This window comes from Lineus longissimus, chromosome 6 (assembly GCF_910592395.1).
Source record: "Lineus longissimus chromosome 6, tnLinLong1.2, whole genome shotgun sequence".
Classification (NCBI taxonomy): domain Eukaryota; kingdom Metazoa; phylum Nemertea; class Pilidiophora; order Heteronemertea; family Lineidae; genus Lineus; species Lineus longissimus.
The window spans coordinates 15,291,757-15,311,929 of record NC_088313.1 but is presented as its reverse complement, the minus strand read 5'-3'; the positions used below and the strand labels follow the sequence as shown (position 1 = coordinate 15,311,929).

Below are 20,173 nucleotides of genomic sequence, written 5' to 3'. Positions count from 1 at the left end.
AACGCACGTGCGCAGTTCAAATGGCAACAATTGCCGACCTGGGTTTTCCCGGACTTTTGAAAAGGGTTTCTTAAAGGGGGACTATAGGTAGGAGCTTGTATGAGCTGCGGTAGTGTCATTGATAATAAACCATGCCTTTGTGGATAGGTTTTATTTAGGACATAGTCAATTAAGACATTAAGTACCACAGAGCCCAAAAAAGTATGAGGAAAATGAATAAAAGGTTGTACCCTAAGTCTATACTTGTCCCAGCTGAAAGCCCAGTTGATTGCGACAGTGCTCTGCCGTGTTAATGGAACTTAATCTCTGCTTTTAAGGCCATGGGAATGATTAATGATAAATCCAGTTTACCGTCCGAGAGATTTGAAAAGATGATGAGGCTTTTTTTCATTATTCATTATTCTTTATCGGTTTACAGCCTGATTTACCTGACCGTTCTACTACTCACGTGTTTTGACCAAACACGTGAGTAGTAGAACGGTCTGTTCCAAGTCATCATTGGCACAGAGACGTAAAAATATACGACTAAAGAAAATCATGAACGGGGAAATCGGTATCCCCATGGAGAATTACCTAGAACCAGACGCCTCCAATACCAGAAGCAAGAACCAGCAGAAATTGGCTGGTGGTAGACCTATAACTCAGAGTGGGGAATGAGGAGTATCCTATTGACAGAGACACATACAAAACGCCACCTCCCCTAAGGCTAAAGCCCCTAACTGCGCGTATTAGTAAAATGAATACCACCAATTTCACCCCCAGCTCCTACCTATAGTCCCCATTTAAGAAACCCTTTTCATGTTCACCATTTGAACTGCGCACGTGCGTTTGTTTACAAAATCTCAAAGATCACATGACCTGCTAACGCGGATTGGATATAACATTGAGCCTATCCAGTGGTCGTTAGACGGCTACCATTTTGAAACTTGACGTCAGAAATGGGGTCACATGATTTGACAATCACGCAAGATTGAGCATACCAAATCAAGTATTTCCCCCTGAAAATCAACTCTGGTCATCTGATATTGTATTGTTTATTATATGATGTGCAACATAATGTTATAATCTAAACTAACAAGGGCAAATTAAGTCAAATGAAACGACGTTTCAATGTTTAAAGAGGGGAATTCCGTAGCAGAAGCAGATGTTTTGAGGAATGTGATTGGGATATCCCCATCAAATTAAATTTTCGAAATCATGCCTTTAAACAGAATTAAGATACTCAGAACTAAAGTATAATGTACGAGTTACAATCTCTATATTTTTGTGAAAATAAAACAAGAACAAACTGCAGATCGGCGTTAAATTAGAGAACTACGTTTTTTAAAGGGCCGCGGACAAAGATTGTTTTGCTCACTGCAAACCTTTGACCCCAAACCCTGGGTATTCATCCGCCGTAATTCTGGGAGACATTCCAGTGTTATCCCGATTTTTTTCTCAATTTACACCATTACACAAAACTATGGATACTTGAGGTTTATCATGGCGTTTAAATACAGGGAGGAGATCGTTGGCAAACGGTTCCTATCCGTTCGGAGCGCCTTAAAGCTGAAATTGAGCAAGATAACTGAGTGGGAATGGCGGGCTGGAGTTGTTCGAGCCGCCACTCACAAAGATCTTCAGAACCCAGAACTCTCGGTAAGTTCACCTCATAAGTAATACCGATTTCTCCTTGTTTTATGCTTAAACATGTACCCTGATTTATTCCCCATAAACAGGCCGTACTTTTCATATTAAGTATGTTGAAGTTTCTCTCAAGCGGGCCAAGAAAACTAGTGTAGTATTTTCGAATTTCGGTCACGATTTGGAATAGTCGTCATGGCACTACATTGTAACTATATAGTGCGTCCGTGTATCGTGTAGAAGAATGTGTATGGCCAATGTATTTTAATAGTGTGGCTACCTACCTGTACCTGAACTACAAGTGCATGTGCTGAATTTTCCCATGCTGTGTTTTGTTAAAGAGGCTTACTTTCTAGGACTTCAGTTTTAGTGTTTGTTTTTGTCAGAAATAACGTTCAGAAATTAGATTAGATACTGAGATAGAAATACATGTAAAATGTAGCTACGGTATACTGTAAATACTACTTATTACTAGTGTTATTGAGAATAAACTAATAGACTAGACTAGACTATACCTCATTTTACATGCTTCTTGATATTCTAATTGTTCTCTAATCATAATAGTTCTATTTCAGGGACTAATATCAAACACTTGGTCAGTTTCGATTATTAGTGTTGAACATATTGTATACAATTTAAGTTCCCCTTGAGTGATAATGAGGCCAATTAATCACAGATTAGTTATTCTTGATTGGTAAACAAAAGACCTGCCAGTGTACTAATAAACAGAAATTCATTAGTCCGACTATCCTTAAGGTAACTAGTTAAGTTATCATTTGATGAAATATACTCAGCTGTACATCTCATAAAAACTTACAGAAGGAATGTACCAGGCAAATAACTTCTATCAACAACTAACTATTTTTTCCAGATATCTCTTTAAGACTATTCAAAATAAAGGGAAAATGCAAGAATTTGGCTGCTTTTATTCCTTCCCAACTCAAAATTGTTTGGGTAGGGGTTGTTTTCTACAGGTAGGTAGGTAGGGTAACATCAATATACACTTTCCCCTATCTCATTTTGGTTGAAGGTAAGTAGTGTTTTGACTACATTCTGATCATACAACTTGAGCAGGTTTGAGAGCATAATCACCATGTAAATATGTATGTACCTTTGTCTACATATATGTCTTGCTCAGCAAATTCCGCCATTGAAACTTTGCACCCCAACATACTGTAGCCAGTGTAGGACTAGGGGGGGGGGGACCATACTCTCATCGGTATTAAGAACATCAGGGATCAAGCAACTTTAGAGAATCCCCAGTAATCCACTTCTAAATCAAAATTAGAATAAAATGTTTAAAAATGTCTGTGTTACCAAGTCATGCAAGTGTTATAAGACTTATTTCCCTCATTGTACATGTACATGTACATGTATTTTAAACCTTGTCTTGACACACTACTCTCTATGAATGATGGCAAAATGACAAACCGGTAGTTGCATTGGACATGTTTATGGTCATGATAGGTATTGGACATGCCATAGTGCATTTCCATCGTTTTAGCACTGATTGACCTACCAGCAGGAGTGCCTGTCGGTTTCTATGTACTTAGTGTAATGTAGGCTACACTATCTACTTTATTGTAAATATAAGGTACTTATAATTATAACCATATATCCTGAATGGTCCATGTCCACTACTACTGACTGAGTCAATCTTCTTCTCGCGAATTCTGAGTGATAGGCTAATATTTTTACTTTGACAAAATATGTGTAGTTCAATTCTTAGGATGTCCTGTTGGCAATCATGATAGATGCGATGTGGGACTCAAACATAGAAAACATTATACAGTAGCTTGATAACATGTAGGCTGAAAACATTTATGTTTACTGTAGACTAGTTCATGTCCCAGCTGTCTGTTTTTGTGAAAATCAATTCTCAAATTTACTACTCTGCAAAATTTGTGCATTGTATTTTGTATGCAAGTTTGAACCAGGTGATAATAAATTCCAGTGATAAGAGTTATTGACAAGTCCTGTCACCTGTAAATTAACGTAGGTATACGGTGTAGGCCTATAATGCATTGTGTAGCCCTATAGTGCCTTGAATATTGCTGTTTATTCATTGTGTATGCAATGTGAGTTGTGACTACCGTATATTGACATGATAGAAAAAAGTGTAGCCTCCTCAATTATGAATGTGACTGGCCAAGCGCCAATAAATTTGATTGTATGTAACTTGGTGTACTACATAATAGATTACACACCAGAACTCTGTATCAGTGAAAACAGGTTTATGCATACAGTATAAGATTATTTTTGCCTATTCATGCATTGTGTGGTCACCATTTTGAATCAATGTTTTCATGAAATATGCGTATGCTCAGCCTGTGCGATTCAGGCAAGTCAGATATAGTCCTGGTGCAAAAGCTGGGCTGATTTGGTCAAGGCCTGTTTAGTTTGATCATCTCAGACTGAGATAATAATAATATAGCATCAGCAGTAGATAGTATGATATTATAGGACTTTGCACTGACCAGGGTCTCTCTTGTCAAACACTTTACAACAAGTGTCCTTACAAGGCCTAGGGATCTCCTCAGATCCATTTTCACAGAGGCTTTCTAGGAAACATTGTCGAATGCATTTTTTCACAGCACCATTTACAAAGTGTACTGAGAGCTGAAAAAGGCATATAAAAGGCTAAATGTCAAAGAAAAGAGACAAGGTAATGTAATGTAAGGTATCAATGAGCTATTACTGTACAGCTCGACCTGTGTAGGACACTGAGTCTGTACAGTTGGAAAGGTCATACTAATGACCCTCGAAGGTCATATAATGCTCATGACCTTCTGCATGTCATGATAGTATTTTAAAAGTCTTTACTTTACATATATCATTCTGTCGTACCACTACCAGGTTTCCTGTGCAGAAACAAAATGAGTACACAAACATCAAAAAAATTTGGCTATTAGTCTTGGGAAAAAAACGGCCACAGTCCTAGAGAGAGGTCTAAATATCTTTCTTTTTGTAGTTGTTATGCGTTGAATTTGTTAGCTTGTTGGATGTCAACCCCCATATCTAAAGCATTTTATCATCGAAGATAAAACTTTCTTCTTGATAAGTTACCTATGCCTACACAGTGGTAATTCTCTGGTATAAGTGGTAGGCCTACCTATGCGATTTACTATTTTGGACATACTCATGGTTTGCATGCAGAATTGAATGTACATTGTGGCATATGCCTACCTATGCACCAAATCTCCAGGCTGTAGACCAATACATTATCATTATGTTGTTTGTTATTTTGGGCAATGTGGTGCCAGCATTGTTGTGTTGTTACCAATTTAAAAGTTGGCGTAGCGTACTTATTTATATTTGGCATGTATACCCATGCAGTCTAGTGTAGGTCTGTGTGTATGTTGGTCAAGATAAGCCCAACTAACGGTTGTATTTTGGTCAAAATGCATTCTTTAGAATAAAAGTGTACAGAACACTTCGACTTTTAAGTGGCAGGATGTGGCTTTTGAAATGACATGACATCCCAACTGCATGCAAGGATGGAATTGGAAAGCAATTTTAGCAATAATTGGAACCGATTTTCGTTATTCCTAAAAGAAGTGATTTCCGATCGTCTCCTCATCATCAGTCATCAGTCATCATTATCATTTGTTTACTCGTATTTGATTTGACCTTGACCTTGGCGGCCGAGCATAATCAATATCTTTCTGGCGCTCTATCCCAGAGGGAATCTACTTTATTGGCGACATGAGAATGTATAGCCTCCTGCAAGTATTTTCGTTCTTCGTGGTTATCTATAGTTTTTTTGCGAATACGTGTATATGCAAAAATAATAAAAAGTGCACTATTTCAGGCCTTACACTAACAGTATCTTGAACCTCTAGAAGAGCATAATCGTACTCTTCCACTCTGCCAAATGATATTTTTTCATGTGTCCAGAGAAAGGTTTCATGTATACATATATATATAAGTTTCCTCCTGCAAAAGATATTTGTTCATCACATCAGCAGGAAAAATGAAGAGAAGTCGGTTCACCCCAACGCTTGATTCACAGTCAGTTACAAATTGCCGGGAGAGATGATTTGGAAATACAATTTAATGTAGGCTAACTGTTCATGCTCAATTCAATTTTATGCAACTAATGTCATGAATGCGGTCTGTTTACAGCTGGGCTGTTTACAGCATCGGTTAGATGGCATGGTCTTCTCAGTTACCAGTATTCACGATCAAGGTAATAAACCTTACAATAATGCAAGAAGAAACTTCTCCGTCATTGAACGATTGTCTCGCTGACCGGGTTTCTTTCGAGAGCACCTTGAAGGGTTAAACTTTTCCATTGCTGTAAAAAGCAGTCCCTCCCTGTTCAAGCTGCATTGAATTTCTGTTGGCTGATTCAAGTGTATCCCACTGATAATAGCAGACTGACTCACCGAACCATCCCTGCTGTTCACTAACTCAGAAACTGAATGATGTGCATGTTCACTGTTTGCAATGGAGCCATGCATGTCAAAAAGTCAGCTTGTATCTTGACCCAATGTTTTCGAATTAGCCCTCAATTGCAAAATCCGCAGAAATATTGCCTGTGGAAATTTTAGTTTTATCCGGTAAGCTTGGAGTTGAATTTGCATGCCAGAACCAATTTGTAAATGATTATCAAAAAGATTCGTTTTGCATCACTGCTAGTCCGTTCATGGCCAGGAGAGTTGAGATGAGATATAAAACTACATTGCTGTTCATCGCAAATTATTGTGGGTTGAAGTAGAATGTTTACATGTAGATTGTTGGGCACATGCAGATGCATCCGCATCCACATTCTCTTCTCATGGCTCATGTTAGCGCTAGTCTCCATCTACTGCCAAGGTAAACACTGCAGCTAGACAGCCAGTGTATAAAGTTCGCCTACTTTGTTTCAAATGGCAGGGTCATGAAGGGTTTTGCAGGGTGGGGGTAAAAAATCGTTTTCCTTGTAGACTGTTACTGGTTGGTGCATTTTCAAGCTGACATTTTAAAATTTTGATCTCATTTTTTTCCCTAGGACTGAGAGAGATCAAAAGGAAGATGCAACCTAGTTAAATTCCCGAATGGTACTGTCTCATTTGAATTGGGCGAACGGTGCATTTGTAGAGGCAATTAAAAAGCTCCAGGTATCAGGGACAGAAAAAGGGACCACTGCCAGGTTCATTAGCAACATGGGCCTGGTTCTGTAGACTGTAGTGAAGCTTTTTAATAATCCAACTGTACGATGGGATTAGTTATTGATATTGAAACCTGCCTGAAGACATCCTCTTGCAAACAGGCCCTACAACATGACACCTCCTTATGCATGGGAGGGAGCTCTTTAGAATGTATGTATCGAGTGAAATGGCCTGATATTGTCAAGATGGCGTGGAGATTGCTTGCTAGTGATTTAGATGTTTGTGCGCCCACAGTGGTGCTTATCGTGCAGCTCGCCTGCTGGTACTGTACATACACAGCACAGTTTCTGCAAGCTGTGCCGTGGTATTGAATTTTTCCATCTCATCAGCATAGCTTCACTGCACATTGACTATGGCTGGGACTACTTTTTTGTCAGCCAGCAGACTTCAAATCTAGGTTAGTGCATAATAGACGAGATCATTTTCATAACAGTAAAAATATCTTCGGAATGTTCATGATGGGGCAGATTTGTTGTTACTACAAAGTACTATTTATCACCAATAGGGGTCTCGGCCTAGGTCATCTCCAAATGGTGGTCATGTCCACTTGCCACTGTATCAGATATTCAACCGTGTTGCATCCACTTGTTTGGTTGTTGTTGCTGGGTAACCAGGATATTTCTATTGAGCTTTTGTTGGTGCCTTATTTTGAATCTGCGGCTGTGATTTTGCACTAATGGAATCAGAACTTGGCTTCATTGTTGCAATGATGCATGGGAATGTCATGAATTGACTACCGTTACACAGAAGTGGTGTTTCTTCCCTGAGCATATTTTGGTTGCACAGTTGTGCTGTGACGAATTGTAACATAATTTTGGGTTTCTAATAGATGTGTTGAAGCATCATCCGGTCATTCTGGTAATCAAAAGTCATGTTCATGTTCAACTAAACCCCTACGCACAATGCTCATAGTAACACATGGTCTTTGGCGTCATCTGTTGAGTTGTCAGTTCTGGGCTTACTGAGATAGTTTGGAGATTGTTCGTTTAGGTGTTAACTGAATTCATGCGTACATGTATTCTGCCATTGAAATTGGTACCGGTAATAAATTCTTCTGTGTACCACATTATACATCACTGTAGAGTAGGTATCTACTCGCAAGTCAGAAAAAAATTTGTATTTTCAATGAATTACAGTCCTTGAACTCATTGAACAGTTTTATGCCCCGCAGGAGGATGTTCAAACGGAATGTTTGCTCTGCTATTTTCTCCGCTGCTGGTGATTCAATGTTCTCATGTTTCTCTTTGTAGTTAGATTATAGAGAGTTGACAGAGTGATGCTTCAAATACAAGGCAAAGAAAATCGATAATAGAGACATACATTGTGTGTTGTGACACAGGCATTATTTCCATGGTGGCATGTTGGGCAAAGTGCCTGTGGCAATGCAAAGTGGAGAGAGAATGTGACATGCCTGAAGACATTATACAAGAATAGAATACATGATTTTCATCAAGGATGCTGAATGCTTCATGTTAAGAGGGTTCTTTTATTTTGGCTGGATCAGTTCCCTTTTGACATATGATGCCAGCATCTGTCAACCAGTAATATAACTTGTCTGATCTGTATTCCAACATAACCTTTTGCCACTTTGGTGTGGGTAGAGTACACCATGTAAGATGTGACTGGGCACATTTGCCATCCTTACGCACATGGGTATACTGCCACACTTTATTCTTAAAACTGTTCAAGTCCTTCACACTCATGGGTACTGTAACCCATGATTCTCAAGTGGAATATTTCAGTCCTTTATACTCATGGGTACTGTAACCCATGATTCTCAAGTGGAATATTTCAGTCCTTTTACTCGTGGGTACTGTAACCCATGATTCTCAAGTGGAATATTTCAGTCCTTTATACTCATGGGTATACTGTAACCCATGATTCTCAAGTGGAATATTTCAGTCCTTTATACTCATGGTTACTGTAACCCATGATTCTCAAGTGGAATATTTCAGTCCTTTATACTCATGGGTACTGTAACCCATGGTTCTCGGGAACATTTTATTCTCTTCACACATGAGTCTGAAAACATTTCAGTCCTTTACAAACATGTTATCTTCTAAAACATGAATCTGGGACCATGTTCCAGTCCTTTACACACATACACAGGTACTGTAACTCATGAGTCTTGGAACTTGCTTCGTTCCTTTAGGCACATGAGTTGTGGGGTATTGTAGCAATTGGAGTGCGCCATCAGATTCTTGAGAACAGGTTCAATTCCTAATGAGCTTTGGGTACCCATCATAGATGCATTGATCAGGTCGGCAGTGAATTTAGTTCCATCTGACTGCTGTTGACACGGGTGCTATTTCTTCCCCAACAGGTGATTTTCATTGTATTTGTAAGAAGATGATTGGTACTTCTCCATCATGCCCATAGATATTGTATTCTTAGATTGTATTGTGTGACTGACACAATGGGTGAACCCTGATGATTACCCTTCCAGTACAAGTTGGGGTCAGCTCTCTTGAAAGTTCACTGTCCCGTAAGCAGTGTATCTGTCTGTAAGATTACTGACAATTATTCTATTGTGGGAATAGAATGAGTTAAAATTGACTAGTTCAATATCTAGGGGCAAATTTGAGGTCAGCCAAATATCCTGTGATATGCTATGCAAATCTTGTTAGTTCTGGTGACCTTCTGAAGTTCAGTGTAGAGCCAACTTGTGTTATGGTCATTCTCTGCATTTTGCCAGGGGCATGATGGGTAGGGAGCGAAAATGGCCAACTAATATTTTATGTGGCGAGCTTGAGCAAGTTGTCCTTTTCTTTTATCATCATATCATGTAGATAGTAACTGCATGCATGGACTTGTAGGCCTGAAGGATCGATTCCTCAAAGCAAGGAAACCTCAGTTTGCCATTGCGACAAAAGCTTTAAAAAATGCAAAAATGGCAACCTACAAATGGCCAAGAGCGGTTTTGTTAAAACACTCAGAGTGGAGTCAATCCTAAATGCTGTTCTTTCATGCCATGTGTATTGTAACTGCATGCATGAACTTGTTTTAGGCCTACTTTCAAAATGTTTGCACACACCAGGTATCAACTCAACGCAGATGGTTATAGAGCTGATACAAAGGACCCCCTATCAAACCTTTAGAATATCATTCCATTCATGCAAACCATTATGCTATTAGCACAGTTCTGAATGTTCTTTGGCAACCTTTCATTTTATCTCTTTTACCATAGCCTATCTACAATGTATTTCATACATTTCAATTACTTACTTATGCATGTATATCGAACAGTGTTTTGTGCTTGACATCTTGTTGAGCTTGTAGGCCTATTAATTATCTTGTGTTTGCCTGCAATACCAAAATTCAGTTATCATAGTTTGGAAGAGAAAATTAGTTCAGTATATTATAGTTTGAAACATGTTGTCAAAAGGAATGCTTTTAGTGCTCTGCCAACATGCAAGCAGTATGTGGCCAGGTCGACTACTTTAAAAACAAATCCTGCATTTCACCTCAGAGAGTATGGTGCCAGTATATGCCTGAGAGTAAACAAGAGATGTAGATCAAAATCAGTTTTTAGGAAACAGTTGTTCTTCACCCAGCTTGCAGCTTTCAGGAGAATCTCTACTTTATTGGTTTCATCTCACTGCCATTGTGGTCTTTGATGTTGCGTGTTTGATAAAGCAACTTTGCATACAGTAATTTTTTGGCTTCATCTCATACTTTCCACCATGAACACACTTTGGTGTCCATATTTGTATCGACGGCTGTACTCAGTATACAGAACTCTTTCTCCTCTATGTGATGGCAGGTACCGTTTTTATGGAGGTTCCCAGCTGAGCGTGCATTGTTTGGCGTATCATAAGAAAATGATTGGGATCTGTTCAGTGCTGCTGTCTAATTATTCTTACACCTTTGCCTGCATGCTCTCATACAACTGAGTACACCAAGTACTGCTGATGCTGCAAGCCATTTCCTTGGAGAGCCTATGTTCTTGTGAAAGGCATTTGCTGCTAAAACTGATGACGAATATGTGCAAACTTGGCACATTTTGCTAGCCTATCACTTCAGCTTCTCTGCAGAGTACAATGCCATGTTATTTGACCATACTTCGCTCATCACTCCTGCGACCACCAAGACATGACAGGTTTAATGTATTGTCTTAGCAAGATATTTCCTTTGTTGGGCTGCTGCAGTGCCCCGATGACACAGATGTGTTGATGATCTGTGTATGGTGTTGCAATAACAGTTCTCTATTGATCATGCACATCAAGGCTAGTTGAAATAACTATAAAAATGATTAGGCACTGTTCAGAGATACATGTATGGACTGTAGGTTTGGCTTTGCACACGCATTCACCAACTCCGGCAACTTGATTTTTCCTTGTTTCTATGTCAACTGTGCCACCACATCCCTCGAGGCGTTACTGTCCTGAGACGTCTGTGTCAGCAAACACTTTTCTTTGCTGCTCGAGTGTTTTCTTCGCGGGCTACAACAGCATCCATCCTCACACGAAGAACCAGCTAAAACTGCAATGACTGATGTCAACATTGACAGTGCCAAGTTCACTAAAAACCTGTCAAAAATATGCCTCTGCCTGATTAAAAATGCTGCAACTTCATGTCTGTTTTGGTGGTCGCTCTTGATCTGACTACCCTTGCACCTGAGTTGCTATTTCTATCCAGATGGACTTGCCTTTTGCCTATCTACACACTCACAGTCCTTGTGGAGTAGAGGTAACACTCTCCATACAATTAGCAGTACCTGTGGTATCATTTTCACTGACTCAGGAATGTAGTGTCTAGAAATAACTTATCTAAAACTGTCTACTCAAGACTGCTCCATAGCTTCACTATGTACTCAACTCTGCTGTTGCCTTGGCCTTCTCATCTGAGTATGGGGAGGCTCGTATAGGCTGACCTGTTATCATATCCCTGGGAATCTCACAAGGTCAAGTGCAGTCCAACAATATCAGGCCCATTTAATTACTTTTCATTCAATAACATAGTAGATTTACTTACACATTTCGTACTGGAAATATGATGCTTTTTTGTGTGGGAGACAGTTCCCATCTCAAAACATAATGGCACTCTTGTTGGACCAAAATCTCTTCCTGTCAAACTGTGTTGGAGGCAGAACATCAATCACACTGTTAATCTTTGATACCCTGGGTGGCGTACTCCATTAAGGCACATCTACTCAACCCATCGACGCAGTTCGCACCCTTGCACTAGCGTAATCAAGGTGCACACATCGGAAAATCAAATGTATCATCGAATCGAGAGATATAAATTGCGCCTTTCATGTCTACTTTGAATCGGCTCGTATTTGGGTGTCGTTATATTCTTTTGTTGGAGCTGGATGTATTTCTGAAAGCAGGTTCCGAGATTTTGTGTTTCTGGTTTGTCCGAAAAGGTCTGTGAAGCTACATGTAAAGCTGGCAATCCCTCCTTATAATTCCACCATAGATTGTCAAGGTCAAAGGGAATTTCTGGATCTCCGTTAAACATGTTTCACTAATGCATCAGACAATCAGCCCATCCATGCATAAGCCTTGCATGTGGTCATCTCAGGACATCTATTTCCGAACTCCAACTAACTGTTTGATTGCCCGAAGCATGCCAATTAACAACCTGTCCCCAATTCCATGTAGATACCAGATGGCCATCTCTTCAGATACAAATTGTATGGGAAATAATGGGGTTTGTAAGGTGGCTAAGTAGCAGTTGGTTTATTACCTTCATTATTGCTTTTCAAACCTGTAAAGTCCTGTTTTACAATGTCTTATAGCTTAGCCCCTTGACTTGAAATATCTGAAATAGTTTGTATTGTTGTCAGTTCATGACATGTGCAAGTAACAAATCTGACTAAAAATGAACAGCAGAAGGATGTAGAGGCTTACTGTGATGATTTTCAAACAACTTGATATTTTTTATATCTAAGTATTTAGAAGAAAAAAAACTACCAGGTGTTGTCTTTTTGTAATATTTTGTTTACTGAAGGAAAACGGAAATAAAGTGAATCATCAAAAAATTGTAGTCTTGTTGCTTTCTTCCTTCTAATTATCAGAAACGTCTTTGTTTCCCTGAAATCTGTAATTTTGTTGCCTGTGCCCCCCCCCCCTTGCATAGTTTGTATTGTATTTTTGTCATAACTGCTTCGGAGCTAGTGCCAATTTCAAAGAAGAAGATGGATTCCTTATCATGTAAGATATCTCATTTAGTCTCTTCTCATGTATTTTCAGGTTCTGGTCGAGTTCGATGATCGCAATTGGTCGCGCCGTGAATGGATTAGAATACATGAAAACATCTTTCAGATATTCTTGGTGGAGGAAAACCTGATATGGGGATCTAGGACAGATCTTACCAAAAATAAGCAGAAACTAGACTGGCCAGCATTGGTAGGTATACACAATATAAAAAGTCCTGTAAAGTACTCCAGAAGTTGACTTAAAGAATGTAGACTCAATGCAGTGATAGACAAAATTTCATGGGTGATCTCTCAACGCAGCGACTGACTAGAGTTTTACGTGTCAGTGTCAGGCAGTGACGGACCAGACTTTATGGGTGAACCTTTTAGGCAGTGTCAGTCAAACGAGCCAATTCAATCCGGCCAACTCTTTTTTCCGAAATATTTATCAGATCGTCTATAGAACAGTTCTTAGAACCGGCCCATTCTTGAATCAAAACTGACTATCATTAAACAGCCAACAACCTGCCTGAATACACAAGCATTCAAAATGAGTGGGGGAATATTCAATGTGCGTCTGATATGTTGGCCTTAGATATGAAATATTGAACAGCGGTGGCTCGCTTAGCTTTTGGCTGATGTGTGTTGAAGAAAATCAATGGGCCATTTCCCAAACAGGTCGGGTAGTACTAATTTAGAAGGAGGCGCCAGCAAGGAGATTTGGCAGGCCGTTGTGTGACTGTGGCGCGGTGAGATATCATCAAAGTGCAACCATAAACATGGTTGTGGGATTTGTGGACAATGATAGAATTTATATGGTCTTCTCACAGAATGGAGCCATCTACTTAACTGATGATGAGCATTCTTCTCTTGAAGCATAATACTGGGGGATGAGTTGGAAAGATAGTTACAGATTGTGGGTCAAAACCCTGAACTTATCATGTCAGGAGCCCACGTAAAGTAGGCCGCATAGAGCGTGGCAAGAGGCGCATGTAATTATAAGATCCACTAGGTATCATCGGAAAATTTGTCATTTTGTAATTTTTCAATGGTGAAAGGCCTCACAACCAGGACTCTCCGAGGTCAAAGAATCACAATCCACCTTTACATGTGACATATATGTTGTCTGTAACAAAGCAGATTAACTCAACTATGCTCTCTCCTCTTGCAGAATTTCAAACAGTTAGTGGATAAAGCAGGGATAGCAAATGGAAAGCTGAAACCAATTGAATTTCTTCAGGATAACCACCTGGAATTTATTGACGAAGGGGAAGTCTGTGTTTTTAAGGTGAGTCCATACATCTTTGATTGTCCGAGTCCATGTCTGACTTCTGGTGATGCTTTAAATTTGCCTGGCTCTAAAGATAATCTGAAGGAGGATACAAAATGGTCCTTCAAATTTGTGTAAAAGACGATTGGCGATTTCCCCTGCATTGTAAATAAACTCTCGGACCCTTGAATCAGTTTGTTGCACTAAAGAAGGTTGTGGTGCAGATGTCCACAAATATTACAGAGAGAGAATTTGTCATGCACATATCCATTGCTTACATCTGGCACCAAAACATGTCAATATTGACAATATCGCTTCCTCCATTACCACTGCATAGAAATTTTAAAAATCCATTTCCATATTTCCAAATGGTTTGTAGTATACTACACAATTCATCTGCTCTCTCATCAACCAACAAGCCACCATCTGTTGCCGGGAACCCATGTTTACATTCATTATCATAGTATATGTTGATCAATGTGTGCCAGAGTTTATCAACCTGGCAGCTCCTGTTTATAAATTCAGTTGACCCACTTTATAGTTCAACGATCAGTACCAAGGTGGCAGCACTGGCGGTTTTCAATTTATTCCAAGCCAATCTTCTCCAATATTGCTTCTGGGTAAATTGTATTTTTTTCTTCTCTATGTGGAAACGTTGTGTGGTGTACTGTGAGATATCTTGGCGGTTTTTCTCAGTACATGTAGGTTAGTTGAGTGGATATGAAATCGCATAATGAAAAGCAGACGTTGCTTGATGGGCTGGTCATGCCTGGAATGCAGGAAAGAGATCGCTTCTTTTTGTATCTTGTTTTTCATCACTGGGTCTTTATCACCAAGGCTGAAGATTGATACTGGTTGGCTTCTTCAACATTTCCTTTTAGCAACTGTAGAGGTACTCTATTCAGTAGAGATAAACAGAAGGTTGAATTTTGACCTAAGTTGCCAGGTCTACAAATGTAGTGTTGAGCAAACGCTGTCAAAATGTCAAATTTCAGATTTCCTAAAATATTTCGCCTGATTCGGAGTTTTTATATGCTGATAATGATGTGTTTACTACACCATGTAGGTGAACCAAATAAGTTTTATGATAAATTAACCTTCAAAACAAGAATAAATTTGTAATTAAATGTACTTATGTCTCGATCCATGCCTTAATGGCAGTCAGATGAATTATGATGGGTGTACTTTCTTTATTACCGGCACATTGCGATGACAGTTGCGACTGCAACTAATATACTGATTAATTCACCATTAGATATTGCAGACAAGCAAGTTTCAATGCAGCCAACATTGCATGTTACAAAAGTCACCAGTCTGCAAGGTCACCACCAGTTTGATTGCAGTTTTGTTTGCAGTTTTGTTTGCAGCTTAGTGATCTTGTTATCACTCTGCATCACAGTGATAAAAATCACTTGTCTGCAGTGCATGCCTCTGTACAGATGTGGTCGTTTTGATTTTGTCACGTGGTAGACAATCTGTTTTAAAGCTTGCAAAGTTGCTCTGTTGAATGTCATTCATTTTTGCGCTGCATCCACCCACCTTGTTGCTAGCGATTTCTGATTCTCAATTCTTACCCTGTCCTCGCATTGGTTATCAATCAGCTTTGTGCAGGGTAAACATCAGCCTTCACTTTAATACTGTTCACCTCGTAATAATGAGGAAATAGAGAACTTTTCACCGATCCTCGACGTACGTCAGATTCGTGTTCGGTGAATAATTCATGCAACTCAAGTCTGCCGCGCTCGTAAATGGCTCGATAGCCATCAGTATCGGACAAGCAACAACATTAACGCAAACACTACGCACCAGAAGCGAATACCAATATCAACCTTAGTTAATGGCGTTAGCAGTACGGGGAATTCTAAATCGTGACTGGTAGCAGTATGTTAGAATGATCGATGATGAGAACTGGTATTCTCTAGGGTTTTTCAAATACCAACTGTGTAATGAGTGCAGTTGTATTGCTTGACTAACTCGATAGGCTGGTGTTATCAATGGAGCAGTATCCACATTGTTGATCACCGCAGTCCCAGTATTCGGACAGCTCAGGTTGTTTTTAAAAGGAGAATGTTATTCAGATGCTGTTAAAGCCGGGTATCCATTGACTGTGACCTTGTGCAGTTTTTCTCTGTTCTGTGTTCGCTTTTGACCTTGTTATGAGCCACACAGACAATGAACCATTGTTTGGCTCTTCGGACATTTCATAGGCTGTACTGTGTGACCTTTTCATCTTTAGCATGTCATATCACGACATATGTACCTTTTGCCTTGGAATATAAAGAATGTTCCATTCTCATTCTTTTGCAAGGTCGCAAGGTCACCATGCCACATCTCCGCAAGAGAATAGCCTATGCATATCCAGACTGGCAGCCTCTATTAAAAGAGTAGTTCTTGCCGGTCCTTGCAGAGTTTTTCCAATCCAAGTCTTCAGTCAGGCTGTCCATCGCATGACAATTCTTCCTTACCTTTCGCTAATCAGACTTATCAGTTATTGCAAGCCTGATCATCATGTCAGTTTCCTCTTGTGGTGTGCAAGCGACAATCCTTTGTCCTTTTTCCTCCGATTGTAGAATGGTCTCCTTGAAATAAGTGAGAGCTGTTTATAATCTACCTCAGTAAAACCAATCCCATGATGCTTTAGAAACTCCTCGTGCATGCATCAGGGGAATTCTTTTTGAAACTTTTTTGATATCAACCAAAATTAATATAATTATATTTGCAGTCCTTGTTTAATGTAACAACTTTTTTAACACAATTTTTTACTAAATGAACAACCATTACCTGCTGGTAAAATGATAGCTTTACGTTGTGTTTAAACCTTGTGGCATTTTAGCGCTCTCGTCTGAATATAACAAAGACAATTAATGTGTCCAATAAAATGAACAAACCCTCTTGGCGGTGTTCAGTAAAAGACAAAGAGCGGAATTGCATTCATTTTGGACGAGTTAATCACTGAATATGTATTATCAAATGGATGAAAGTGAATAGAGCGTCCCCACGGCCGTACATTACTCTGATAAATTATGTAGGGGAGTCTGAAGAGGCAATATGGTAATATGCTACGAGAGGAGAAAGTGCACTCAAGTACGACGCGGTTCTTTCAGGGAATGGTTTATTGAAGCAGGGCATGCAGGATTGAGCTAATGGTGCAGTGAAAATAATGAATGTGCCAATAAGATCTGGTTGTTCCTGTCTCCTATAAATATTTCGTGCTATGTTGTTTGAGAAGGTGCTTTTATTCTCTAGTGTCTCTGTTCTGATCGCATTCGTGCGCAAATTATTTTTTTACAAACTTCATGTTGATGTACTGTTTGGGAGGGAGGGTCAATGACATGAGTGATAAAAGAGCACTCTCTGTACTCATGAGGTAATGTCGAAAACATTGATCGACCCCTCATACCTTCCTGAATGATAACTGTTCAGGTGAATATCTTGGCTGTTGAAGTGGCACAGTGGAAACGTCAGCGCCTGTGGCCTCCAAGGTCGATTCTCTGTCAGTAAAGGTGTAATTTTTCTTCATCCGACTGAGTAGGTGAAAGCAAGTACAGTAACTTTGCTTTGTTTGATTTTACTGATAGTGTTAAAAAAATGACTTTGAGACATTCTGTGTGCTGGACCAAGAACGACATGTTCTCAGTGTATGTTACAGTGGATTGTGTTTGGAACTGGGTCACTTCTGATCAGAGTGTCCAAGGTCTGATTATGATGACTCTGATGACATGCAATCATCTAATTGATACACAGTGTGCCCTTTTATGTCCCATTACCAGGCATTTAGGTTAATTGGACTTAGTTTGTGGTCTACTCTAATGGTGTGTTCACACTGGATGCGAATTGAAACCGAACTCCGTAGAGCGCTCTCCGGAATACGAATTGGTTAATCCAGTTTCAGAACGGTCGCGTCACACTGGCCCGAATACGCATTCAAATCGGTTTAAAACGCGCCATCTATTATTATTATTATTATTATTATTATTTATTAACCTCCCATATGGGAGAATAAAATTTACAAGTACAAAACATATAAGTATATAATATCACAGTATCACACAGTCATTATTAACAAGTTAAAATCGCGTAAGGTGCTTGACCATTTCCATCTCCCGGCCATGCCTATTGCCAAAGTTCGGGTCAAAGAGGAGTGTCCTCAGCGAGTCAACACCACCGTCGCTAAATGCGGAGAATCCCGGCCTCGCCCTGGAAAACGAGGCCAAAACCGGGGAAAACCCCGCCGCGACGATGTTGCTGACCAGCGTACCTTTGACCAATGAACCGGCGGCAACATACCTTGCCAGGAAATGGAAATGCAAGTCACGTGCAAGGGAGTTGATTTTTCCCTATTCTATGGCATAACGAAAAACGATTTGAGTTAATGACATCATTTAAATACATCAGTTAACTAGTTCGGAGCACTAGTTCCCGCGGTCAAAGGTCACCTTCTATGCGCCGGGCGCATGCGCAGTGCGATCGAAAACCTTAATTCGTATCAAGCGCGTCACACTTGAAATCTCAATACGGTTTCGTTGATTCGGATTTGCTGATTCGCATTCAATTCGGTTTAAGAACCGTGTTGGTTAAAGCGGATTGAGATCGGTATGAACCGAATTGAGTGTGACGCCCCAATACGTATCAACGTTTTAATTCGAATTCAATTCGTGTTAAAACCCCAGTGTGACCACGGCATATGGCAGGTTGGTTGAAATCTATGTTTGGGGTTAGATATGTCAATAGTCATGGAGGCGCCTGATGTTGCAAGAGGGACCATCAGATAGGCCTACCTTTCCAAGCACAAATCATTTCTAGAACTCATAAATATAAGAGACATTGTTTGATCTGAGCTATGCTTTTGATTGAAGGTGCACTTTAAAAGTGTCATGCCTTTTTGAACGTAGATCATCCTTGTTTATGTGACCGAGAACAGTCTGTTAAAAAAATCTTGTGTTTACTTCACCAAGTCAGCGCTAACTGCTCGTTCGAAAACATAACCTTCCCGTTATATGAGAGGAAAAACAACTGAACGCACATTATCCAATAGTTTGAATATCCTCAGGTACCACCACACATCACAGCTCAATAACAAGAAAACCCAAAGCTCCCAGTTCAATAGGTAAACTCAGTCTAGTGCGGAGTTGTACAATGTTGGGCTGAATTATGGATTCTGACGGTAATCAATAAGGGGCCATGGCCACGGTCAATATTTGCGGGAGTTAGGTATTACATTACGATTGCAACTGGACTCATTGTCGATGGTATAGCAAATAGTACCGCCAGTGTTTGGGCGGGAGCCAATAACTGGTGGGTTTCCTCAGTATAGATCACTTGCGTATCAGTACTCCTGAGCCAGTATGAACCCAGTATGAACGCTGCTATGCGTGAGATAGTCTGATCTGCAGGCCTGGGGGAGATGCAGAGAGGTGTATCTAAAACCTAGTGTTTCTCTTACAATGTTGTGACTGAAATGAAATTTGTTTGGCCTGGCTGTTGGACTTGTCATGAAATCGATTTCTCTTTCATTTCCTGCTATTAGACGCAATAGAATTTACATTCAATCAAGAGCCCGGCGCATACAATGTTGGTTAAACACATGGTCAATTCACATGGCGATATTGCATATAAATGCTCTTTGTGACATAGCGGCTGCATAATGATATGAAGCCTGGATACATAATAGTGATGATGGATTATTCTCATTATGTTCATGTTATCTGCCAGCCGATGGCATATTTTTAGATTGCATATCGTATGACCTTCACCTTTGTTGATCTCAAAGAAATGATTGAATTCATAGACGTCAAGTTTATAGTAGTTTCAGATCAACTGTAAAACATCTGTTCCATCCAGGGAAATGATGTGATTCCCCCCCCCCCACACACACACACACCCACCACTACAGCATGCTTGTCATGAGCTTGTCACGTGACATATCAAGAGTGTGAAAAATGACATTATTAAGTCATTTTAAAGTTGTTTTAAACGTTACTGCTG

The 20,173-nt window shown here is 39.8% G+C and overlaps 1 protein-coding gene across 4 annotated transcripts in view; it reads left to right on the top strand.

Moving 5' to 3' along the window:
* Positions 1-1,395: 1,395 nt before the first annotated feature.
* LOC135490037 (probable JmjC domain-containing histone demethylation protein 2C) overlaps positions 1,396-20,173 on the top strand; it is a 96,479-nt gene continuing 77,701 nt past the window's right edge. For all 4 annotated transcript variants that reach the window (XM_064775689.1, XM_064775687.1, XM_064775686.1 and 1 more), the window contains exons 1-3: positions 1,396-1,638; positions 12,974-13,129; positions 14,090-14,206. In XM_064775689.1, the coding sequence (XP_064631759.1) occupies positions 1,483-1,638; positions 12,974-13,129; positions 14,090-14,206 (429 nt within the window). In that variant the 5' untranslated portion in view covers positions 1,396-1,482. The remainder of the gene's footprint in view (positions 1,639-12,973; positions 13,130-14,089; positions 14,207-20,173) is intronic.